Here is a 25,440-nt window from a genome sequence, read left to right as displayed (position 1 = left end):
GTCGCTCCTGGATCCTGGGGGGACTGCGGACTGCGGAGCGGGACGAAGAGGAAGAGAAAACTGAGTCTGAGCAGCAGCAGGATTTTTAGTCTTTTATTGATCAGAGAGAGAAGATGAAGGCGTGTGTTCTGGTCCTGGGTCTGGGTCTGGCCCTGGTTCTGACGGTCTGCGCGGCCCGGTCTCCGTACCAGGCGGTCCTGCAGCACAGCCGGATCAGAGGCCGACTGCAGGGGTAAGTTTCATTCCGAACCGGACTTTTTCTCTCTCTGTAGCGAGTCTGAGTGATTATTTTATATCTGATAGATAATCAATCACTGTTTTATTTCCTCTCAGTCTGCTGCTCATTTATCAATAAAAACCAGGTCCACAGTCTTTAACTCTTCATCTTCAGTCCACCTTAAACTGACTCTTATAGGTTTAAGATGGAATCGGAGTCTTTAACTGTAAACTCTGATCTTCATACATTCAGATTTTGAACTGAATCAATTTCTTTCAGCTGAAGATGTTTCAGTCTGATCAATAACAGATGCTACAGAAACATCTGGAACGGACTGATTCATGGTCTCAGCTGTTAAAGAGGAAAAGAAAAGCAGATTTAACATTTTTTTTTCTCATGTTTCTCTTGTGTTGAAAGTGATTTACAGTCATTCGGGAGTTGGACAGCATCTCTGACTGTCCACCTTAACATTTAAACACATCTTTGTAGATTAAGGTAGAAAAATAATAAAGTACAGGTTTAGACTGAAGATGATGAAATAGATGAAACTGACCCTGGATCAGTTTCATGCTGCTGATCCTCAATCTCTTCTCACGTTAAAGGTTTTAATCAGTGAATTTAATGTTTATTAAAATTACCTGTGTCCTGATCATGTGACCTGCATCTGATGAAGACTTTTAACGTCTCTCTCTCTTTTCTCTTTCAGACCAAACGTCTGTGCCATGCAGCAGATTAAAGGCACTGATAAGAAATATTTCACCAACTGCAAACAGTGGTACCATCGCAAGATTTGCGGAAAACCCACGTGAGTCTGAGTCTGATCTGTCTGAGTCCACTTCATCTAAACAGACCGGTTTAAACAGACTGATAAGTTCCTCATATTTTTATCAGGGGGGTGGATGGGGGTGTTTGTCAGTCGTTCTTAGGCTGATCTCTTCTCCTGGTCCTGGTCCTGAACCTGTTTTTGTCTTTTAGTTTGTGTAATGTGACTTTTAGTCCTGCTGGACCGGCTGAGTTTGTGTTTAGTGGACGGAGGAATGTCCCTCTCTGGAGGTGTCCTCGCCTCTTATATAACCTCTGAAGCAGAAAGACGTCAGTCTGGCAGAACCATCAGTGTCAGTTTTCCTGCAGGGTTCACGCACAGGACACGTTCATGTGTTTGCTTTAGTTCCTCTGGTTTTAGATTTAACGTCTGTTCTGTACAAACGCTGCAGAGACTCTGTGTGGTGATGAAGGTCAAAGTTGCTGGTGTGTTCAGGGTCTGTGAGAAGGTCAGCTACACAGTGTAAAGTAACAGTGATGTGTTTACTGACAGTTAATTCATCAGACGTCAAGTCGATACACTTCAGTCGTATAGAAAACTGAATCATCTGCAAACAAATACACCTTCAGTTTAATGAAGTGACGAGTGTTTAAACTGAGTCTGTCCAGAAAACCTGCTCTGTCCTGGTCCTGGTCCTGGTTCTGGTTCTAACCTTACCTAGGAGTTCTTTTTTTCTCATTTTATATTCTCAGCAGCTGGAGTAGTAGAAACCTCATATCTCCAAACACCAGCTGCTGAGGAAACACACTTTCTTTGATATTTTAAAGTTTTAAAAGCTTTTAAAGTTTCATGAGTCTGTGAGTCTTTTCTACTGGTTTTCTACTGGTTTTTTACTGGTCTTTTACTGTCACTCAGGACTGAATATTTGTTCGTTTTACTGCAGCGACATGTTTTCAGGTTTGATAATGAAGTGAAGGATCTGATGCTTTCAGACTCAGTTTGTGAGAGAAACAAAGAAACTCCAGTCAGACTGAAGGAAACACACACACACACACACACACACACACACACATTATTAATGAGGCTCTGGCAGCAGTGGACCAGCTGTGTCGCAGATCTCACTCTGCATGAGCTGAACAGGATTAAAGCAGAGAGTGTATGTGTGTGTGTGTGTCTGCGTGTGTGTGTCTTTCTACAGTTGTGTGTGTAGGCCGGTCCTCACAACTTCAAACAGCAGTTTTTAAAGTTCAGGTTTTAGTTGTGTTTAGGAACAGGGGAATGTGTTGTGTTAATAAGTGTCCTCACAGCCATAGAAAGACCAGTGTGTGTGTGTGTGTGTGTGTGATAATCCCGGTCTCTCTTCAGTGTATTTCCTGTCTCAGTCCTCAGTAGAGAACCTGAACGTTAAAGCTGAACCGTTGAAGAGTGGATTTGTGGCTGACGTGTGTTTGGAGCGAGCTGCAGAGGAAACGTGCTGCTAAATCCCCAAATCCTCCCAAAATCTTTATATAAGCACATTCTTGAGTAAAACACAGCTCCCTGTGTCCCTGCAGAGCTGTGAACATGACAGTGGAGGCAGCGGGGTAAATGAAACCATAAAGATTTAGGAGACGGGAGGTCTGGTCTGGATTCAGAGAGTACAGAGGCTGTTTGTTAAACTCTGAAAACCTTCAGACTGAAACTCGCAGCCACAGTTTGATCTGATGATGATCTGAGGTTTTCAGCTGCAGGTCAGTCCTGATGGACTCAGTCTGAGCAGATCAGGTCTCTCTGATTCTTCCTGTCCACATCTGAAACACATCTGGGACTCAGTCTGGATCAGAGCTCAGTGTTTTGCTATAGCGGCTTCATGTTGGATGCAAACTGACAGTGTGACAGTGTGAGAGACAGAAACTACAACAGAGTTCAGCTCTGTCTGCTGCAGATGATGTTTCTGTAAAATTAAACAGAAATAAACTCTGACTGGATCATGTTCAGAGGAAACATGTTTTAAATGATTATCAACAGCAGCAGAGTCACAGGAGGATGGTGGAGGACATACAGAGATAAGGACTCTGAGTCCAGACACCAGGTTCACACCCAGAGACCATGTTCACATCCAGAGATCTTTCCCTGAAACTGAACCAGGAGCTGATGTTCAGATCTGTACATGGATCCTCAGGAGGAGCTGATGATGGGGGTTGGGGTGGTAGATTTCCATATTTCCTCTCCTCCCCTCTTGAGGCTCGTGGCGTCATTGACATGTCATCAGTTCCTGTAGATAATTGGGACTTCTGATTGGCTCATGAACGGAGCAGTGCATGTTCAGTTTCCATGGAAACAGCTGTTTCAGCGTTTTAACTGAAACTGTCAATAACAGTTAAAATGATTCATCCGTTACCGTGGAAACAATTCAAACTTTCACCGTCTCTGCATTTTCTCTTCTTCTTTTTTCAGACATTGGTTTGTCTCTTTTTTCCTCCTCCGTTCTCTCTCTCCTTTTTCTTTCTCTCTTCTGTCATCGTCTTGTCTCATAAGACTCTCTGTCTGTCCTCAGACTTCTTTTTCCTCTCTCCTTTCTCCTCTCTCCTTTCTTCTGTCTCCATGTCTCTCAGTCTGTGCTGTAACCGTACATCAATGGTCTGATGTGTTTACATGAGTGTGTAGTTGTGAGGAGTGTGTAGTTGTGGTTCAGGATGTTTTAAACTTTTCTCATAAACAGATTCTTTCAGTTCAGATCAGGAAACGGGAAAAAGAGGAAGTGAGAGTTTCTGAGGATGTTTGTAGGAAGTGAAGCTGTTAGAGGACCCTGAATGCCTCACACACACACACACACACACACACACACACACACACACACACACACACACACACACACAAACACTCAGCTCTTATCATTGACAGATTAATTACATTTACACTTGGTGGTGGTGGTGGTGGTGTGTGTGCGTGTGCGTGTGTGTGTGTGTGTGTGTGTGTGTGTGTGTGTGTGTTAGAACAGTCCAGTCTTTGTCTGCTTGTGTGCCTGTGGGTTTCTGTGGAGCAGGTCAGAGGTCAGCAGAAGGAGGACTCATAATTCCCCACATAACCCCCCCACCCCACCCAGTCCTCTGATCCTGAAACTAAACTCATTTCAGTCTGATACTGAGACCACATCCATTTAAACAAAGTCGTGAACTCAAGTCAGCAGCTGATCTGAATCAGTTTCAGAAAGTTAAACTATCTCAGGTTAAACCAGTGTTCAGTCTGTTTAATCTGCAGCTCAGTTCATCATTTACTGATGAAAACACTTTATATTCATGAAGAAGTCTCACATTTCCGTCAGTGAACATGTTAATATTAAACAGCCTGAACTCTGAGGCCTCAGTTTATTTTCTGCTTTTCTTTTAGAATGAATAAAGTTTTCCTGGAGCTGTAGACCTCCTGTAGAGTCGGAGCCTGAGGCAGATTCCTGCTGCAGTCAAACAGTTGAAACAGACTGAGCTGTGGTTTCATGTGGACCTCCACAGGGTTCAGTCCTGGATCCTCCTCTGTTTCTACGATCTGTCTCATTCATTCACTCATTCACTCTTTAACCTGCCGATAGGCTCAGTCCTAATGACACATCAGCAGCTGGATGAATGAACGTTTGTCTCTGAACCTTCAGTTTGACAGAGTGAAGGTCGACTCTGAGCCTCAGAGGTTTTCCTCTCTGTCCGACATTAAAGTCGTATTTTCTCTGCTGGATGTTTCTCTGCGGTGGTTCGACCCCCCCGGCTGAATTACTGCGACCTCACTCTGTTTGTTTTGTCAGAAATCCACGGCAGCCATCTTTGTTTATGTGGAGAACAAACGGGAGTTGAGATTCCATCTGGTTTGATAATCAGTCCAGAGTGTGTGCCAACACACACACACACATTCAGTAGCTGATCTCCATCTGTTTACATTTTACTGCTGAAGTGATTGGAGGCTGCAGCAGCTTTTTCTTTCTCTGTCTGCTCACGGTTCATTTGATTTTATTAAAGAAGCTGCTGCAGTAGAGACCTGAGACCTGGACTCGAGTGCTTCAGTGTTCTGTACAGTAGATACAGATTAAAAACAGAGTCTTTCATTAGAGCCTCCAGTTTGTTTAACTATTGAGCCCAGAGTCCAACAGAAACATTTTAAGGCCAAAAATATCAGACACTGATCTTTATCTGTAAAACCACTGAAGACCTGCTGCTCTCATGTTAATGTGAAGCTGCTCTGACACTAACACAGTCTGAATGTTTAAAGCTGAGAGGAGACGAACCATCAGAGTTCAGCTTCAACAGATTAAACATCAGATGTCAGCAGGTCAGAGGAAGCAGCTTCATAATCCTGCTCCTGGACTGGATCTTCCTGGGGTCAGGGTCTCATGTGGGTGGTTCTGGTCTCTGCTGCTACCTGGTGTTTTCATTATTGATTAATCTTTAACCTAGTTAACCAATTAACCTTTGACCAACAAAACCCAGAAAGATCAGATCAGATGTTTGATAGAAAACTTGTTGAAGCCATTGATCGACTGGTAAAACAGTTTTCTGTTGATTGACCAACTGATCAACTGACTCACCTCAGACCCAGTCCTAAACCTGGTCCTGCTGCAGCAGAGTCTGTGTGCTCTATAAATATATACCAGACACTGGGCTCTGATGGGGTGGGGGGGTGTCTTTATCTAACCCCACAGAGAGACCAGTTTCTGTAGCTGCAGCTGCAGGAGTCAGACTCTGTGATTCCTGTTCACTGTCGGCTCTGAAAACATTACAACAGTAAATGACTCTGTGGAAAATACGGTTCTATTCAGAAACTTGTTTCCAGCGGAGTCAAACTTTTCTCTTCAGCCTGGCGTTTTATTTTGTAGTGAACAGGAAGTGTGGAGCTCAGTGGAGGCTCCTGGTGGTTTAGTGTTTTTCCTGGCGGTGGGTGTGGGTCCCCCGTCAGGCGTCTGGTCTGGCTGCAGATTCTTCTTCTCTCTGAGGAAATGAGCTTTATGAGCCCAGACGACTGAACCACATTTATTATGGAAATCTCTACAGGAAGTCATGAAGGCTGCGGCGCGGCCTCCACGCTTCATTACAGCCCACATGTGCTGCTCTCTGGAGTCAGAGGCTCAGAGGAATCAAACCACAGACCTGATCACAGACCCGGTCACAGACCCGCTCACAGGGGGGAATATGAGTTTCTGTGTGGAGCTCATATATTCTCTCTGGTTCTCTCTGGTTCCTCGGTCCGGACACCTGCAGGTTAATCATCACCTGTATGTGAATGAGTGTGAATGGTTGTCTGTCAGATGGACCCAGTGATCTGTTCAGTGCCCCCCAACAACAATGTTTAACAGGTAAACCCTGTAGCAGACAGGTGTGACGTTCAAACAATGTTCACACGTCTGATCTGACGATCTGAGAGTTCATCAAGCTGATTCAACAACCAGGATCAGGAACCAACACAACAGCTACACAACCCTCTCTACACAAACCAGATCCAGATCCAGATCCAGGTCCAGATCCAGATCCAGGTCCAGTCCTCTTGATGTAAAGTGTAGCTGTGTGTTGTCAGACTGAACCTGCTCTCTCAGCCTACTCAGTTATAACTTTATTAGCATCATTATACACAGACAGGAATTTATGTGTCTCCTGAAGCAGAAGTGTTTCGACAGGTTATGAGACTCTGAGGTGGAAAACTGAGTTTTATGGAGAAATGAGTTTTTCCACCTGAGGCTGAAGCCGAGAGTCGGAGTGAAGGACGACACTGTTCAGGTAGAGCAGAGAGAGGAGGGGGGAGATGGGGGCAGACAGGGAGGAGCACTCTCCTCATGTGTTTCCTCTGGTGTGTTTCCTGCTGCAGGGTGATCACCTACGAGTGCTGTCCTGGTTATGAGAAGATTCCTGGAGAGAAGGGCTGTCCTGCCGGTACGACCTCTGACCTCTGACCTCTGATACAACACACAACATTCCTGAAACAGACGTCTGAGTTTCCCAGATGAATCTCCTCTTTGGTTTTAAAGCAGATAGAATCAGTGTTTCTGTGTCAGCTCTGACTGAACTGATGATGTTGTGTATGAGTGTGTGTCTGTGTGTGTCGCTGCAGCGCTGCCTCTGGTGAACATCTACAACACTCTGGGTGTAGTCGGAGCCTCCACCACTCAGATGTACACCGACCGAGCCAAACTGAGGGAGGAGATTGAAGGTCCAGGAAGCTTCACCTTCTTCGCCCCGAGCAACGAGGCCTGGGCCGCTCTGCCCACGGTCAGTACCACAAACACTCACTGCAGAGCCAAAGGTGGATTCATCCGCTGCTGAAAATAGTCCTCAACAAAGTCACTGTTTCCTCCTGTTTGTTAAAAACTGCAGTGAGCAGCTGGATGGTGGAGGATGTGATAGTGACAGTTTGTGTGTTGATGTTGTGTTTGTTGTCGTGCTGCTGCAGGAGATCCTGGACGCTCTGGTGAGCAACGTGAACATCGAGCTGCTGAATGCTCTTCATTACCACATGGTGAACCGCCGCCTGACCTCCGAGGAGCTGAGACACGGATCCTCCTTCGCCTCCATGTACCAGGACTTCCATGTCCACATCCACCACTACAGCAACGGGGTCAGACACACACTGAGACACACACTGAGACACACACTGAGACACACTGAGACACACTGACACACACTGACACACACTGAGACACACTGACACACACTGACACACACTGACACACTGAGACACACTGACACACACTGAGACACACTGACACACACTGAGACACACTGAGACACACACTGAGACACACTGAGACACACTGAGACACACTGACACACACTGAGACACACTGACACACACTGACACACACTGACACACTGAGACACACTGACACACTGACACACACACTGACACACTGACACACACACTGACACACTGAGACACACTGAGACACACTGACACACACTGACATACACTGAGACACACTGAGACACACTGACACACACTGACACACTGAGACACACTGACACACACACTGACACACACACTGACACACACTGACACACACTGACACACACACTGACACACTGAGACACACTGACACACACTGACACACACTGACACACTGAGACACACTGACACACACTGACACACTGAGACACACTGACACACTGACACACACACTGACACACACACTGACACACTGAGACACTGAGACACACTGACACACACTGACACACACTGACATACACTGAGACACACTGAGACACACTGACACACACTGACACACTGAGACACACTGACACACACACTGACACACACACTGACACACACTGACACACACTGACACACACACTGACACACTGAGACACACTGACACACACACTGAGACACAGTAACAGACAGTAACAGGTGTATGATGTAAACACATCATCAGTAACAGACAGTAATCATCAGTCATCATCAGTAAATCATCAGCTGATGAACATAAAACTCCTGTTTCTCGCCTCCTCAGATCGTGACCGTGAACTGCGCTCGTCTGATCAAACCCGACCAACATGCCACCAACGGTATTGTGCACGTGGTCGACCGTGTCATCACCGCTGTCTCCAACAATGTGCACACGCTTATTGACGTGGACGAGGACCTGGAGACACTGCGTGTGAGTCCTTCAGTCGATCGGTGAGTCTGATCCTGAATCAGATCCAGATCTTGGTCCCTGACTTCCTCCGCTGTGTTTCAGACGGCCATTGCCGCCACAGGTCTGACCGCCATGTTGGAGGAGGAGGGTCAGTACACCATCTTCGCTCCCACCGACGAGGCCTTTGAGAAGATTCCTCAGGAGACCCTGAACAGGATCCTGGGAGACCCCGTGGCTCTGAAAGGTGACCAGCAGGAGGCGCTATGACACTCACCGTGTGCAGATACTCAGTTGCTCATTCTGTAGTTTCACACTGACCCCCCTCCTGCCCGCAGACCTGCTGAACTACCACATTCTGAAACACATGCACTGTGCCGAGTCGATTGTGTCGGGGACACCGATGGAGACTCTGCAGGGCACCGTGCTGGAGGTCGGCTGTGACGGAGACCAGATGACTCTGAACGGGAAGGCCATCATCACCAAGAAAGACCAGCTGGGAACCAACGGAGTAATCCATTACATCAACGAGCTGCTGATCCCCGACTCAGGTACTGACACTACTCATACTGCATGTACTACTGAAGTACTACAGTATCTCATACTCCTGCATCTGTCTAAATTACCTGCAGTAGAACCTGAAGTCGTGACAGTATCAGTCACTGGGTTTTAAATGTCTTTTCCATGTTTCAGCTAAAACTCTCCTGGAGCTGGCTGAAGGTTCGGCTGTTGCCACGGCAACCAAACTGTTTGTCGAAGCCGGTCTGAGTCCCCACCTGACGGGGTCTGAGCCTCTGACTATGCTGGCTCCTCTGAATGATGCCTTCAAAGGTAAAACAGCAGCTTTAACTCTGACCCCAGGTGAGATGGAACGACAGGTGATTACATTAGACTGTACCTGTGTCTAACAGGAAGTGTGACGATGACTCCTGGCATAAAGAAGCTGATGACCAATCACATCGTGAAGGAGCAGCTGTCCTCTAAGGCTCTGTATCACGGTCAGGAGCTGGAGACGCTCGGAGGACTCAAACTCAGAGTCTTTGTCTACAGAAACGTAAGAAACACCTCTGATTAGCCAATGGGAGCCAGAGCACAACACCTGCTGTCAGGTGATAGGACAGTTGTTATGAAGGCTGCAGACACCTGTGAGAACTAGACACTCACAGAGCAGGTGAGGACTTACCTGACGTGGGCGACGTAGCTGCAGATCTCAGGTGTTTTTAGCCTCATTAGCATCGTAGCTCTGTGGACAGTAACACAGGTACTAACCCTAACCCAAGTACTCAGATCCTTCACAGTAAAAATACTTTTACAAGTAAAAGTAGAGAAGCAGCTGATCTGACAGGTCTCAGTGATCAGTCTGGATTTGGATCAGACTGGATCAGACTGGATCGGGCTGCGTGTCTGTCTCGTCGGTCAGTCTCAGTTCTGAGCTGTGGTTTCAGAGACGTTCACTGACTCTGGAGCTGCTTCTTAATCTGTTCCTGACATGAGAATGAAACTGCTCTCTGTTTTGTAATGAGACAGTGGTTTTCATTTTTCCTGGAAATTGTCTTTTTTATCGACTGTAACTTCAGACACGTTCATAGAAACATCTCCTGCAGTGACTCAGAGTTTTTCCACATTATCCTGATGATTTTATTCTTTGAAATCTCACTGTGACGACGTCTGGAGCAGCTTTAAATCCACATCTCGCCGCCTGGTCCATGTCCTGAGAAAAACCTGAAGTGTTAGTTGTTGAGTATTTTGGAGGCTGTCTGACTGTGTTGCCTGTTGCTGGGTGGACTGGGTGGATTGTCTGTGTTCATTGGCTGTAAATATTGTCTCTGCCTCTTCATCTTCAGTGATGATTTCATGAGGTCACTGAGTTTGTGTCTGGTTTTCATTAATAACTGAATCTGAGTTTCAGTTTCAGTCCCTGATCAGCTAAACTGAGGAGGAGAGGAGCCTTACTCAGGGATTTAATGAGAGGAGAGGAAACTTCATTTAATGTGAAGATGATTTTTCAGAATGACTGGATGACGTGATGAGGTGATGAAGTAATGACTGAACAACTGTATGCTTGTCCTTCAGCCTCATTACTGTGACCACATGTGGTGGTGACATCATCCAGAGACACAACCCGCAGAAATAAAAGTCCTGATGTGTGTGTGTGTGGTGGTGATGGTGGTGGTGGTGGTGGGGGGGTCCTTGACCACTGTGGTTCTCTGGTAAAGCATCAACCCATCACCAGTCATGTGACAGATCATTGGCTTCATGTCTGTTCTGAACAAGAACATGAAGGGTCTTAAAACCAGACTTTACAGAGACCAGGACCACAGGACGGAGGACCACAGGACGGAGGTCCTGTTAGAGCTGAGGTGTGAATGGCGAATGAGAATCCACCGTGATCTCACCTGGACAATGTTTCATCAAAATGATGAGGAAACGTTTTCCTGAAGGAGTCAGACACAGTTTGATGTTTGTTCATGTCTCAGCATTAAACCTTCTTCATGTGTCACTGATAGTGTTATTGATTGTGGACTGATCAGACAGGGATGTGGTCTCTGGTGGTCTCCACAGTGGCTCCACATGTTTCAGGTCCAGGACTCGTGGGTGGTTCACATTTCTGCTCAGTAATGAACTCTGCAGACCACAAGAAGTTTCCTGCTTCCCACGGTTGCTAAATCTTTCCAGACACTGTGTGTATGTGTGTGTGTGTGTGTGTGTGTGTGTGTGTGTCTGTGTGTGTGTCTGTGTCTGTGTGTGTGTGTGTCTGTGTCTGTGTCTGTGTGTGTGTGTCGACTTCTTGTTCTTGTTTGTTTCAGACAAAAACCTCTTTCAGCTCCTTCGTGGCCTCAAGACTTTTTCCATGAAGGGTTAAGAAACAGAGAAGAAACAGACGTTCAGTTTCAGATTCCATATTTCAGATTTTTCAGATTCAGCATTAAAGAAAACTTTTGTGTTTATGGATAAATTCTCTCAGAGCAGCTTCGAGAAAACATCCTGAGTCTTTAAAAACCTAACATGTAGAAAATGAAACTATCATGAAGCTGAGTCAGTTACATCAACACAACAAAACAACACAGAGTTTAGATGGTGAACTTGAGTAGTTTTATTCCTCTGTGTGTTTTTAGTCCCTGTGCATCGAGAACGCCTGCATCGCTGCTCATGATAAGACTGGACGCTACGCCTCCATGTTCACCGTGGACAAAGTCCTCGCTCCACCAATGGGAACCATCATGGACGTCCTGAAGGCCGACGACCGCTTCAGGTGAGAACTGAGTCAAGTTCACCTGCTGGACAAATAACAGCTTCTACATCTCAGCAGGAGGGAAGAGAGACGGCATTCCTCCTAACCTCTGCTAACAGCCGTGAGCTCGAGTAAACAGAGGTTAACAGGTACAGTCTAACCCCTGGTGACAGGAGTGAACGAGTCGACTTCTCAGGACAAAAGTCTGATGATCAGTGAGAACTTTTTGTCCTTGTTCAGGTTGTTCCAGGAACATTTTGGTCTGAGATTTAATGTGTTAGAGGAAAAACCTCAGAGAGCTCAGCTCCTGGTCCTGTGATGATTTAACCAGACTCTCAGTGTTTTCTCAGGCACAGGAATCCTCCTCCTGCAGGGAGTTCAGTAGCAGCTCTGGGTCGGATAATATAGCTCCCGGCTGTAATCTGATCTTTTCATTATTGAATCATGGAGGAGGTCGGTCTGTCAGGTGCTGTCTCTTCTCTCTGAGGAGCCCTGAACAATCCTCTCTCTTACATTAAAGCAGCAGAGTTTATGAAGTGTCAAATCACCACTAACCATCAGACTGTTCTTGGCAGTTTCTCTGTGGTGGATAAACCAGTTTACAACATCATCATTAGGAGCCACTCTTCCATAAACCACTACATCATGAGGGCTCTTTATAGAAGAACTTCACAGTTTTATCCTGAAGCAGTCAGTTACAACCTCCAGACAAACAGGAGGGAAAAACTTCACCTTCAACAACCTGCAGACAAAGAAAAGGGAAAGTCATAAATTCCAGAGGAAACAGCTGTAGTTTGTTGTCCTGGTCTGACTGAGTGAAATTTAGTTAAAGTCACCTGAGCAGGAAAAGGAAGTAGGATTCGATTAAACGTGTCGACATTAACATGAGGAGATGTGATCTGATGCCCCCACCCCTCTATTTACCAAAGGTGTAAGAAACAAACAAACCTTGTGTCTCCTCAGCCTCCTGGTTGGTGCTATCCAGACAGCAGGTATCACAGAGCTGCTGAACCAGCAGGGGGCGCTCACCTTCTTCGCTCCCACCAACGATGCCTTCAACGCCCTGCCACGACCCGAGCTCAACAAGCTGCTGCGTGAGTAGAAAATATCTTTCACTTGTAGAAGTTCTGCAGGAAAACGTTCACTGAGGGTGATCAGGATGATCTCAGACCTATCTATTGATTCTGAATCTACAGATTCTGTATCTATTGATTCTGACCAGTTTCTGTGATGATCAGATTGCAGACCTGGTGTTAGAGGGTCACAGTGGACTGGTCCTTTAGTCTCAGGTCTCAGGTCTGAGGTGAAGATGGATTTGTTTCCTGGACCATGTAAAAAGCAGCAGACTGATGAGTCTCTGCTCTCAGGCTTCAGCTCGGTGTCTCTCTGCTCCTTGTTTGGTCCGAACATCTTGAACATTCACAATCGTCTGTTTATGTGACTCAGACGAATCATTTACCTCTGGTTGGTTTAATGTGGTTTATACAACCTGACGTGTGAAAAGCTCCACTGCTTCACTCTCAGCCTAATAAAGACATGAGGAGAGACTCCGAGCTGAACTCATCTCTCTGATCCTCCACCACCTCATCTGATCCACCTTCGTCTACTTTAAGGCTTCTTTAGGGTCAGACTGAAAGTTCAGCCAATGTTCAGAAAACTGATTTCATGTTGCTCAGATTCAGTCGGTTTAGTTTAATTCTGATTTAAAGCTTCATGTCAGTTTGGTTTAATTCAGATTAGAACTCATCTCTCAGCTGAATGTGGAACAAGAACAGATTCATGAATCTGACCTTAAACTGGATCAACACCAAAATATAACCGGTTCTTCTCTGACCCATGATCCAGCACTCCACCAGGTCTGCTGCTCCACATCTGCAGTCACAGACTCCAAACTGAGTCCAGGACCTGGACCTGGTTCCAAGTTGATTAGGTTTAAGTAAAGTGACAGGACGAACTGAAGGAGTTTTCCTGAGAACAGAGATCGTGTCTCTTTATCAGAACATTGTCATATGTGACCTCTGACCTGTGACCTCTGAGCTGTACCTTATCTCTCTGTCTCTGACCAGGTAACCACCAGGAGCTGACAGGTGTGCTCAGGTATCACCTAGGCGAGGGCATGTTGGTCAGTGGAGGAGTCGGATCTCACACCAGAGTCCAACCTCTGCAGGGAGAGAAGCTGGAGCTGGGTGTGGTCAGTCCCTCCCCCCTCCTCACTCATCAATACGTTTTATTGATCACTGATTGGTGCTGATGGTGTCTCTGCTGTGTTTCAGCGTAACTACACCGTCTACGTCAACAAGGTTCCAGTGGCGGACGCAGACCTGATGGCGACTAATGGGGTTGTCCACGCCATCAACAGCATCATCAGACCTCTGCGTGAGTGACGGGAGAGGGGGGTGGGTGGGGTAGTTGTATGTATGAACAATCCTGATGCTTCTGTCTCTGCAGCTCCGAAGGTGGAGAGGGAACAGGCTGATGGACCTGCAGCTCCGCTCAGATCAGCTGCCTCCTCCAGGGTGAGTTCAGATCAGTCCAGACCTGGTCAGTCCAGTCCTGGTCAGACCTGTTCAGACTACCAGTCTGAGTCTCTAACACACAGGTTTCACTACACAGCTACAACCTAGAGTGTAGAAACATCCTCACCTGTAAACCTGTCCGGTAGAGCTGCACAACCCTGAGATCATGACTCTCTCTCGTGATTTGTTTTCAATATGTTTATTGAGCTCATTCTTCAGATACATGAGGAAACAGGAAATATAACGGTGTCTGATAAAGGACAGACACGTCAACAACAGATGCTCCTGTTTTTAACTTTAAACTAAAAACTCTAAACTCACAGTATTTTCTGACTGATGTCGTCTCATCTGAAACAAAAACACTTGCACACTCCAGAGTGAGAATCTTTTTTCTAGGTTAGATTCCTCTTTTCGTTCTGACCATCAGCAGAGTTTTCTTCTGGATTCATTTTGTCATTTTTTTATTTCACAACTTCTTCTAACACACAGCCAGTGTTTCTCACTCTCTCTCTCTCTCTGGGTTTATTTCTGTTTTTGAATCACCTGGTGTAACGGATCTGCTGAGGGAGAAAATAGGAGCATTGGAAGCTGGTGTCCCTGATGAAAAGTCAGAATGTTTTCATTTAGAAATGAGAACACAGCTGCTGTCAGGTGTGACATACTGATCGCCTGTGAGTCAAAACCCGGGATAGAAAAATCCCATGCGCTGCTGGTAAAGCTCGTTATGAACATGTTGGATAATCACAGACGTTAGAGGCGACACCACAGAGAAAACTTAATCCAGATAAACACTCAAAGACAGAAGCTGCATGTTTGATGTTTGTGTTTAATAAACTCTTCTCTGTGTCTGACAGGCGGATTCCAAGAGCTTCAGGAATGGTGAGTTTTTGTCAGAACCGACAGAACGTCAGGAGGTTCTGTTCTGAGCTGCGTTCACTGACACTTGTTCTGTTCTGCAGATGATCTTTTCCAGAAGGTGATCAGGAGCCGCTCCAGCAGGACAATGAACCAGAGTCAATGAAGGCACTGCGGAGAGGAGACAGACAACATCTGAGGAACCAAAGAAGAAGAGAAGCAGGAAGTTCTCACCCTGAAGGGTCAAAGGTCACAAATTTGAATGGAGAAATCCTCTTGAGATTCTCTCACTGCTGCTGTTTTTTACTGAAGCTTTAAAATCCAGTCTGTGAAAGGCATTCTGGGAAATGTAGGAAACCACTAACTGAACCAAACTATAAAAAACTAACTTCACTCAGAGAGATAAACAGTGTGAGAGGATCTGAGGAGGTTTTTCTTCTTAAGTTCATGAAGAGAAGAAGATGAAATATTGTTTATGAAGTTTTTTAACTGATTTTTTTTTTTTTTTTTTTTACCAAAACCAATGTTTTATTTTCTGTGTACTGTAAAAAAAGAAACAACTAGTTTTGACCAAATGTCACTTTCTGAGTCCAAAGTTTGAAGTTTCACATGTAAAACTTTTGTAAAGTTTGTTTTTTACTCTGTGGTCCTGCAGCATGTCGCAGGTTAGAGCTCAAACTAAAGTGACCTGAAGAGTTTTCTTTGTGTTTTTTTGTAAAATAAAGTTGAGAAATGAGTTCCAGTGAAAACACAAGTCGTCTGTGTGTGTGTGTGTGTGTGTGTCTGTGTGTCTGTGTGTGTGTGCATTCTTTTTCCCTCCAGAGGAAACTGTGAGGCGTTCACTGCTTCACATTAAACCCTGTAAAAGCTGTGTTTCTTTTGGCTGCTGCTGCTGTTGACCTCACCTGGTCCACATTAACATTTCATCACACTGATCCTCCTCCGGCAGCGGTGAGGAGCGTGCACAGAGCCCACGTGCACAGATCACAGATGATTTAATTCGGCGTGACGGCTGTGACGCGTCGACGCTCTGCAGCCTTTTTACAAACCGACAGAGAGGCATGTGAACCTGGCCTGAACCCTGAGGCTTTTATTCAGACAGACACACACACACACACACACACACACATTGTTCCGTTTTTTCCATATTTAATATTTTAAACATGAAACTAAAGTTTAGTTTGAAACTTTCTCATCCATGAAGCTGAAAAATGTTTTTAACTAAAGACCAACAGAAGAACATGAAGGAGAGATTCAGAGAGAGAGAGAATATCTGTCATCTGGAGTCACTTGTTTATATTCAACATGAAAAACTGAAGCGTTAAAAATATAATCATTTAATAATAAAACATGATGCAGCATCACAAATGAAACATGAAACCTGCACCTTCAGGCGTGAACGTTCACACAGACAGAAACAGAGTGAGGATTTTATTTTGAAACATCTAGTCAAGTCAAGTCAAGTCAGATTTTATTTATATAGCGCCAATTCACAACAGAAGTTATCTCGAGACGCTGTACATATAGAGCAGGTCTAGACCGTACTCTTTATCTTATAAGATTTACAGAGAAAAACCCAACAGATCCCACCATGAGCAAGCACTAGGCGACTGTGGCAAGGAAAAACTTCCTTTTAAGAGGCAGAAACCTCGAGCAGAACCGGACTCAAGGTGGGCGACCATCTGCCTCGACCGGTTGGGTTTAGACAGAAAGAGAGGGGGGTGGGGGAATGGGGTAGGAGAAAGACAACATTGCACATACACAGACTAAGTCAAAGTGTAAATAGTAGTAGTAATAATAGTAATAATAATAATAATAGTAATAATTATTATTACAGCTAAAGGAATAATAATGACAAACAATGGTACATTAGTAGCACTAACACTATCAATAACACTAGTAAATGTTTTAATTATTGTTGCATCATGGGTTGAGCTGGATCATGGGAGCAGCAGGAGACTCTCCAGCTCTGGAGGCAGAACCCTGCAGTGAGAGACAGTAGAAGAGAGAGAGAGAGAAGCACAGCCTGGGCAGTAATGTGCTTGAGGGAAGAACACACAGTTAAAGTGATGCAGTGATATTAAGACAGTTAATAATAATCTCGTCGGCAGGACATCATGGACAACATTTACTAACTATTAATCTTAACTGATGCATTGAGACTGACCCAACCCGCCAAGGAAAAAATGGTATCCTGAAATAGGAACCAGAATAATGTGCTAGTTAAAAGTTAAGGCATAAAGATGAGTTTTTAGTTTGGATTTAAAGGCCTCAACTGAGTCAGCCTGTCTAATATCACTAGGGAGGTTGTTCCAGAGGAAGGGGGCCCGATAGGAGAAGGCCCTGCAGCCTGCTGACTTCTTTTTGACTCTAGGGACAGACAGCAGCCCTGCAACATCTACTGTACGGAAACTCATTTCTGCCAGAAAAGTGATGAGTGAGGAGGATTTTTGTTATTATTCTGTCAGAGTGGAGCCTCTGTACAACCTGCAGCTTAAATCAGCATGCTCAGTTTTTATTTGTCTGATGTTTCCTCTGCTGATCTGATCTGTCACTTTAACTCACATCATGTTTCAGCTTCAGCTTCCTCCTCTGTTTCTGCTCAGATGACTGACAGCAGCAGGTAATGGACTACAGCTGCTGCTGCAGGACGACAATCTGTTAATCTACAGTTACTCTGCAGTTACACTACTCTGAGCTGCAGGACTTCACACTAAGCTGGAGTAAAGTAAATAAATATAAGTTTCCACAGCTGGAGACGGATCAATCACCATGATCAGTTTTTATTTCATAAGTAATAAAACAAAGAGGATATTATATTATATTATATTATATTATATTATATTGCTAAATGAAAAATAAGACGTTTCCAGTAATTTTTTATCAACTGATCGATCAGTCGATTGATCAGCTAATCAGACAGAATGATCTATAACAATCTAATAACTCTTCATATGTTTCATGTGTAAAAATCATTTATTGGTAAAGTAACTGTAACTGTAACTATCAGGTCAGTGTAGTTCAAACAGAACAGTATTTACTGCCTCAGAGGAAAAGTAAAATAAAGTAGAAATACTCAGGTAAAGCACAAATACCTCATGACTGTACTTCAGTAAGTACTTGAGTAAATGTACTTAGTTACTTTCCTGCAGAGTTACAGTCTGTAATCTAGTTACAACAAATGAAAACAACATGAACTGAGTGTAGATAATGAAGATGTTCGAGTTTATCACCGTGTTCAGGTGAAACAGTGACGTCAGAGCGCCACCTGCTGCACTCAGCGCGTCATCACAGGTTAAACTCAGCTGATCACAGGTCAGATGTTAGAATGAAACACTTTAATAAAGAGGAGTTATAAATGTTTTTAATTAATCGTCGTGTGAACACATTAAACTGATTTAGAATACAACAGAAACCGGAAACTGAGTGACGTTTAAAACACGCGCGGGTCAAAGCGGAACCATGGTGACAGAGTCTTGTTTCTTCCGTACCGCCGAGACTCACGGCTCCGTCTCCTGTGTGTCACCTTTATTTCAGTCCGTCAAATGCCAACAACAACACGTTTCTGGATCTCCCGCTGTCCCGATGTTCTCCACGTTAAAAGACAGAGTCGGGGAGGTTCTGTTACCGGGGGATGAGTTCACCTGTGACACCGACGACACCATCTCTCTGACGGAGCACGTGAAGCCGGAGAAGGTCGTGTGTGGTCCCGGTCTGAGGCGGAGCGGAGACCGGCTGGTGGTCTGTAAGAGCGGCGTCCTGAGACACAAACAGCCCAACGTGTTCTGGATCGACTCCCAGCAGCGGAGGGTGAGAGGCTCCACCGCGTTCAGAAGTCTGTTCATAAAACACACAATTTAGGCCTTTAGTCCTGAGTACATCTGAGCGCCTCCGGTCAGGATTTACAGACCCAGTTCAGACCTCTGCGGACCGGGTCTGACTGAGGCTCAGAGATAAAGATAAATGTTGTTAAAGTTTAAACTTTATGAACCGGAGCAGGTGTTAGTTTCTCTGTGTGAGTTCGCTTCACCGAGCGGCGGAAATCAGCTATGAACGGACGCAGTTTGGTGTTAAAGAGCCGCTGTGTCTCTCTCCTCAGTATGTTCCCGCCAAAGGTGAGACTGTCATCGGAATCGTCACCACCAAGTCAGGTGACGTCTTCAAGGTGGACTTTGGAGGAAGTGAACAGGCGTCTCTGTCCTACCTGGCGTTTGAGGGAGCCACCAAGAGGAACAGACCTAACGTCCAGGTGAGACCTGAGGACAGGAGAAGTTTCCTTTTTTCTGTCAGGGATAATTCTGGTGAATCTACCTGGTTTCACCTGAATGTGACTTCAGGTAACTGATGACCCTCACCTGTCCCGAGGTTGTTTAGTTTTTGATGTGAATATGTGTGTTACCTGTGCAGGTGCGTTTACCCCGTCCCTCTCTGTGTGTTACCTGTGCAGGTGGGGGACCTGGTCTTTGCTCAGTTCAGTATAGCCAATAAGGACATGGAGCCGGAGCTGGTCTGTATCGACAGTTCGGGACGAGCCAATGGTCTGGGGGTGTTCGGAGGAGGAGGTCTGCTGTTCAGAGTCTCTCTGGGACTCGTCAGAAGGTAACTCACCTGTTCAGGTGTAACTGTATTTAGACCATGTGACCTGACAGCTGAAAACTAAAGGTTCCCCCTCCCTCAGACTGCTGGCCCCTCACAGTGAGGTCCGGTCTGACCTGGAGCAGCTGTTCCCCTGTGAGCTGGTGGTCGGGATGAACGGTCGTCTGTGGGTCAGATCCTCCAGTGTCCAGCAGACCCTGATCATCGCAAACCTGCTGCAGAGCTGTGACACCATGACGGCCCCGCAGAGACGGGAGCTGTTCAGGAGGGTCAAACAGGGGGTGCTGTAGACCGCATCAGACCACATCAGACCACAACAGACCACGTCAGACCAGACCCAGAGACTCTGGTCCTGTGGATTAGGTGGTGTAACGTCTCACCTGGCTGCAGTGATGTCACAGCTGGGTGTGGTCACAGGTGCTGCTGGTTAAAGGCACAGTCCAGTTTTCACAGGTGAAAACAATGAACTGATGAATGTTTTAATATTTGTAATAAAACTGTTTGGTGACTCTTGTTCCTCTGTGTCCTGATTGGCTGAAGCCATCTCTGACATCATGGTGTGTCAGCATCAGCTCTCACTGTACAACAGTCTCCATCCTGTGATATTTTCACCACAAGGTGGAGACAGAGACAGAGTCTTCACCTGATAGATCTGTGTGTGTGTGTGTGTGTGTGTGTGTGTGTGTGTGTGTGTGTGTGTGTGTGTGTGTGTGTGTGTCAGTGTGTGTGTGTGTCACCTGTACAGGGCCGGTTTTTGCTATGGGCAATGTGGGCGACCGCCCAGGGCACAATCTAAAAAACAAAACTCGCCAGTTTTCTAGACCACCGCTCATTTCCATGTCAAGTTAGTGGAGTGGGCGCTGGGGCGCCCTCATTGAGAGTCATACAGGTTGTGTGTGTCCGAAGAGGCAAGGGGGAGGGGGGCGGGGGATAGACTGATGCCAGGCCACACAACACAAACTGCTTCCAAATAAACTGTATTTCATAATTAACATAGACCCATGTGCCTACACGTAATTGATTGGGTTATGTGAAAAATGGAAAAAAAAAAAAAAAAAAAAAAAAAACATCTACGTACATTTGTTTACGTCACGTGACTTCGGACTCCGGTTGATTGACGGGTGAATGCACGGTGTTGGCAAAAGCTAATGCGAAAGGTCATGTTATAATGTCGAGTCTTAAATGAAGATCGTGGATCAAAGTAAAAGACCAAAGAAGCCATCAGGTGCCCAGTTTAGAAAAAGAAGAGGAGAAACGGGCAAAAGAAAAAGGTATGCAGATTTCTATGAGTGATGTGAGTGACAGTAGGCTATAGGCTATTTATTAGCCTCTTGCTAATATGTTGCTAAGCCACAGAAGACGACTGTATTTGGTATTTAGTTTTGCTGATCTAGCAACTATTAGAATTGAGGCATCATGTCATGCAACTAATTTCACCCATAGGCAACCTAGTCTAGTTTGTGTTTGCAACACAACAAGTGCAAATTCACACAGACGTCCTCCCATCAAAGTCCATGACTCCATGACTGACGCTTGAGCTGCTGGCTTTCATCCATGAGAAAGAGCTCGCAGAAATCTACCCTAATGTCTGGACTGCACTCAGAATTGGTTTGACCCTTCCAGTGACAGTAGCTGAAGCAGAGAGGAGTTTTTCCAAGCTGAAGCTTATTAAAACATACTTGAGGTCCACTATGTCACAGGAGCGTCTCTCTGGACTTGCCATCATCAGGATCAATCATACAGTTGCACAACAGATTTCGTATGATGATGTAATTGATGATTTTGCATCAAAGAAGGCCAGAAAAGTCAAGTTTTAGATTGCACTTCACACCTGTTGTTAATGTTAATGGCAGTTCTAAACAGGGTGAAAAACCCAGGTTGAAAAATAGTTTAATGCAGGAATCTTTTTTTTTTTGCTTTCTTCAGGGATTTCTCAAGCATGTGCAATTTGTATACTGTAGTTTGTTGTTTTTTCTTTGTTCTAGTCACGTTTTTGTTTTTAAGATTGTATGTGATTAAATAATACAACTAATCTAATATATTGTTGTGTTGGTGGTGGGGTTTGGGGGTAAGTCCTTTTTTGTGTGTGTCTGAGCCTGAGGGACAGAGGGCGGCCATATTGGATCTGTTTCATCACTGATGTGATTCATGGAGCTTTAACAGATGTTTGTGTTTATTGTTGTTTATCAGATAAACTCAGAATCTGATCTGACAGTTTGATTCTCTGATAAACTGAAGGTTTAAACAAAGACAAGAATTAATATGAAATATAAGGAGAGGTGACAGTGAGAGGAATGAAGGAGTAAAGGAGTGGATGTTGTTGATGATGTTGTTTAGATGATCTGCAGACATCACCTCAGCTTCCTGGAAAACGTGCTCATTCGATGATTAGCTGAACAACAATCAGCAGATTAATCAATGATGTGGATAATTGATAAGTGACTGTAAATAATGTTCCTGAGGTTTTTTCTCTTGGTGAGAAAAACACACACACATTAAAACATTGGTGATCAGTAAAATGATCAGTTATTGGAAGCTGATCAGAGATTATTGATCAGACATCTCTTCTGGTCTCAGCTGCTCAGGTTTGTTCTGATCCTCAGGGATCTGGATCAGTCCTCTCAGCTGATCAGGGACTTTCCTCTGCTCCTGCTTCAATTAAACCTGTTGACAAGTGTTTTAATGATCAGACGCTCAGAGCGATGAAAGCGTGGAGACGTGCTTCATTATTTCTCTGTGGGTGTGAAGCAGAGTGGATACAGAGACAGAAACATGAGGGAACTGCAGCTCTCATAACTCAACAGGTCCCAACAGAAACCGTCACGCCTGCAGAAGCTGCCCGCCGTGGTGTCTCTGAGGTCCAGGATCAGAACCAACATGTCCTCTGAGCTCTTCACTGCATCGACAGAGAACAATGAGGATCATTCATCGGAGGGAGAGGCTGTAATTACACCTGCAGATCAGATCTACATCCTGATGAACTGTGAAGCTCTAGACTCTACTGTTACTGTGATAAACTCTGTGTGATCTCCTGAGCTCTCAGCTCTCACTACCTGCTCTTCTTCATCTCATATCTCCATGATGTTGCTAACACATCTCATCAGGTTTGGTTACCATCAAACTCACCTGAGTGACTACAGGGATCATTACTGAGAAGCAGAATAAACAGAATGAGTCCATGTAGAGACTGAGTCAGAACATTTTGATGAAAGCAGAGTGAAGCTGGTGTAAACTGCAGTAACTGTGTGTAAACAGATACTGAACAGTTTCAGCTTCGTTTCTCTTCTTTCAGCTGTGATCCAGAGTAAATGTTAAATGTTAAAGCAGCAGTGTGGAGAGTTTAGTTTAACTTGATATTTAAATTATGTGACATGTTGAATTCTGTATCTGGTTGGTCCAGCTGGGTCCTGGTCTGAGGAGGTTCTGGTTTGAAAACAGACACATGAAGTGAACTGACTTCAGGTCAGAGAGTAAAGAGGCTGATCTGTCACCGATCAGTCAGCTTCATCTCTCTCATGCTGCTTACTGTGTCAGAGGTCAGAGGTCACGGCAGCAGACGAGAGGAGGTGACCTGATGGCAGGAGCAGAGAGTGTGCTTCTTCTTTCATCATCTGTTAGCAGATAGCATGATTAAAAACAAACAGGCTGGATTTGAAAACTGATCGGAGTCAGAGAGGTGTTCCTAATAAACTGATCAGTGCGATGTCTTCTGTATGTGAAGATGTTTCTGTAAGTTCCTGAAACATTGAACTCATCATCAGGATGTCACCAGACAGAGGTCAGTTACAACAACAACACAACAACTACACATCACATCAGAATCATCTCTGCAGCTTTAACAGTTTGATGTTGGAGGAAGAATCGTGAGTTTAAAAATAGAAACAGGATGAATTAACATGAAGGTCCGTGTGTGTGTGTGTGTGTGTGTGTGTGTGTGTGTGTGTGTTGTATGGTCATATATCAGGAGACAGATGGTGCTGAGGCAGGAGGTACAAGACCTCCCACAACTCCTGTATGTTCACTGTGTGTGTGTGTGTGTGTGTGTACTCAGCAGGTTCAGGAAACAGATCAGATCACACTGTGGATCTGATTCTCTTCATCATGTTTCCACAGCAGCTGAAGCTTAGACCAGATACTTAGACCAGACCATGTTTTACTTCCTGCTCAGGTGTTTCTGTCTCACCTCATTAGTTCATTAGTCCCTGTGTGTAGAGTGTTGTTGTTGTGTTGTTCAGAACACAGAGATGAGAGTATGAACAGAGAGGTGAGAGGATGAACAGAGGTGAGAGGATGAATAGAGAGGTGAGAGGATGAACAGAGGTGAGAGGATGAACAGAGAGATGAGAGGATGAACAGAGAGGTGAGAGGATGAACAGAGGTGAGAGGATGAACAGAGAGGTGAGAGGATGAACAGAGGTGAGAGGATGAACAGAGGTGAGAGGATGAATAGAGAGGTGAGAGGATGAACAGAGGTGAGAGGATGAATAGAGAGGTGAGAGGATGAACAGAGGTGAGAGGATGAATAGAGAGGTGAGAGGATGAACAGAGGTGAGAGGATGAACAGAGAGATGAGAGGATGAATAGAGAGGTGAGAGTATGAACAGAGAGGTGAGAGGATGAACAGAGAGGTGAGAGGATGAATAGAGAGGTGAGAGTATGAACAGAGAGGTGAGAGGATGAATAGAGAGGTGAGAGAATGAACAGAGAGATGAGAGGATGAACAGAGAGGTGAGATGATGAACAGAGAGGTGAGAGTATGAACAGAGAGGTGAGAGGATGAATAGAGAGGTGAGAGAATGAACAGAGAGGTGAGAGGATGAACAGAGGGGTGAGAGGATGAACAGAGAGGTGAGAGGATGAATAGAGAGGTGAGAGGATGAACAGAGAGATGAGAGGATGAACAGAGGTGAGAGGATGAACAGAGGTGAGAGGATGAATAGAGAGGTGAGAGGATGAACAGAGGTGAGATGATGATGAACAGAGAGGTGAGAGGATGAACAGAGAGGTGAGAGGATGAACAGAGGGTGAGAGGATGAAGAGAGGTGAGAGGATGAACAGAGGTGGAGCTGCATTGGTTGAGGGTGAACAGTGGAGCGAGTGGGGAGGCAGAGACTGAGGCTGTTTTATTAACAGAGTTTATTCTGTGAGCTGGGGGGGGGGGGTGTTATCAGCAGAGGAAACCTGCAGGACTTCCTGCCTCAGTGGATGTGTTGTTGCTTTGTTTCATATCTCAGTCTGTCAGAGTTCGGCCTTCTCTTCATGCTCTCTTCTGCTCTTCACTGTCATCCGTGAAAACACTGTAAAATCTGTTTATATGAAGCTCTGAGCCTTTAACACAGTTTAAACTCTGAAAGTCTGAGGATCAGGATCCTGAGGAACCACGTCTGCACACAGAGACCAGGATCTGCAGAGAGCTGTGTGTCTGTGTGTGTTGGTCGTAGCACAGACAGTGTGTCAGAGTGTGTTGTGTTGAAGGTCGAGGACGTGATAACTCCTGACAGAGTCTTTGTGTGTCTGCGTTGGTGATAACACAGTGTTTCTCAGTGTTGTGTTGCAGGTGGAGGTCACGATAACTGTGAGTCTTTGTGTGAAGCTGAACAGACGTCAGGACAAACTGATGATCAGCTCTGACTCAGTTTAAACTTCATGGTCAGAGTCTGTTGTGGTTCTGGTCCAGGT

At 45.2% G+C, this 25,440-nt stretch overlaps 2 protein-coding genes across 2 annotated transcripts; both read left to right on the top strand.

Moving 5' to 3' along the window:
* tgfbi (transforming growth factor, beta-induced) lies at positions 1-15,919 on the top strand. Its single transcript, XM_051067807.1, has 17 exons — positions 1-232; positions 924-1,022; positions 6,801-6,865; positions 7,044-7,201; positions 7,383-7,547; positions 8,440-8,586; positions 8,668-8,809; positions 8,901-9,113; positions 9,256-9,393; positions 9,474-9,616; positions 11,679-11,815; positions 12,758-12,888; positions 13,861-13,985; positions 14,068-14,170; positions 14,243-14,310; positions 15,165-15,189; positions 15,270-15,919. The coding sequence occupies exons 1-17, from the start codon at positions 114-116 to the stop codon at positions 15,329-15,331; spliced, it is 2,040 nt and encodes a 679-aa protein (XP_050923764.1). The 5' UTR covers positions 1-113; the 3' UTR covers positions 15,332-15,919.
* Positions 15,920-18,612: 2,693 nt separating this feature from the next.
* Positions 18,613-20,275, top strand: exosc3 (exosome component 3). Its single transcript, XM_018689106.2, has 4 exons — positions 18,613-18,975; positions 19,265-19,414; positions 19,613-19,764; positions 19,844-20,275. The coding sequence occupies exons 1-4, from the start codon at positions 18,628-18,630 to the stop codon at positions 20,049-20,051; spliced, it is 858 nt and encodes a 285-aa protein (XP_018544622.1). The 5' UTR covers positions 18,613-18,627; the 3' UTR covers positions 20,052-20,275.
* The last annotated feature ends 5,165 nt before the right edge of the window (positions 20,276-25,440 follow it).

This window comes from Lates calcarifer, unplaced genomic scaffold (assembly GCF_001640805.2).
Source record: "Lates calcarifer isolate ASB-BC8 unplaced genomic scaffold, TLL_Latcal_v3 _unitig_2026_quiver_651, whole genome shotgun sequence".
NCBI classification, from domain to species: Eukaryota; Metazoa; Chordata; class Actinopteri; family Centropomidae; genus Lates; species Lates calcarifer.
The sequence above is the reverse complement of the archived record's forward strand: the minus strand, read 5'-3'. Positions and strand labels throughout refer to the sequence as shown.

Excerpts from the sequence above, each read along its gene's own strand:
- tgfbi (XM_051067807.1), top strand. The coding sequence starts at position 114 with ATGAAGGCGTGTGTTCTGGTCCTGGGTCTGGGTCTGGCCCTGGTTCTG. Across the intron at positions 14,171-14,242 it reads CAGCATCATCAGACCTCTGC|CTCCGAAGGTGGAGAGGGAA; the intron begins GTGAGTGACGGG and ends CTGTCTCTGCAG. Across the intron at positions 14,311-15,164 it reads GATCAGCTGCCTCCTCCAGG|GCGGATTCCAAGAGCTTCAG; the intron begins GTGAGTTCAGAT and ends TGTGTCTGACAG.
- exosc3 (XM_018689106.2), top strand. The coding sequence starts at position 18,628 with ATGGTGACAGAGTCTTGTTTCTTCCGTACCGCCGAGACTCACGGCTCC. Across the intron at positions 18,976-19,264 it reads TCGACTCCCAGCAGCGGAGG|TATGTTCCCGCCAAAGGTGA; the intron begins GTGAGAGGCTCC and ends CTCTCTCCTCAG. Across the intron at positions 19,415-19,612 it reads GGAACAGACCTAACGTCCAG|GTGGGGGACCTGGTCTTTGC; the intron begins GTGAGACCTGAG and ends TTACCTGTGCAG.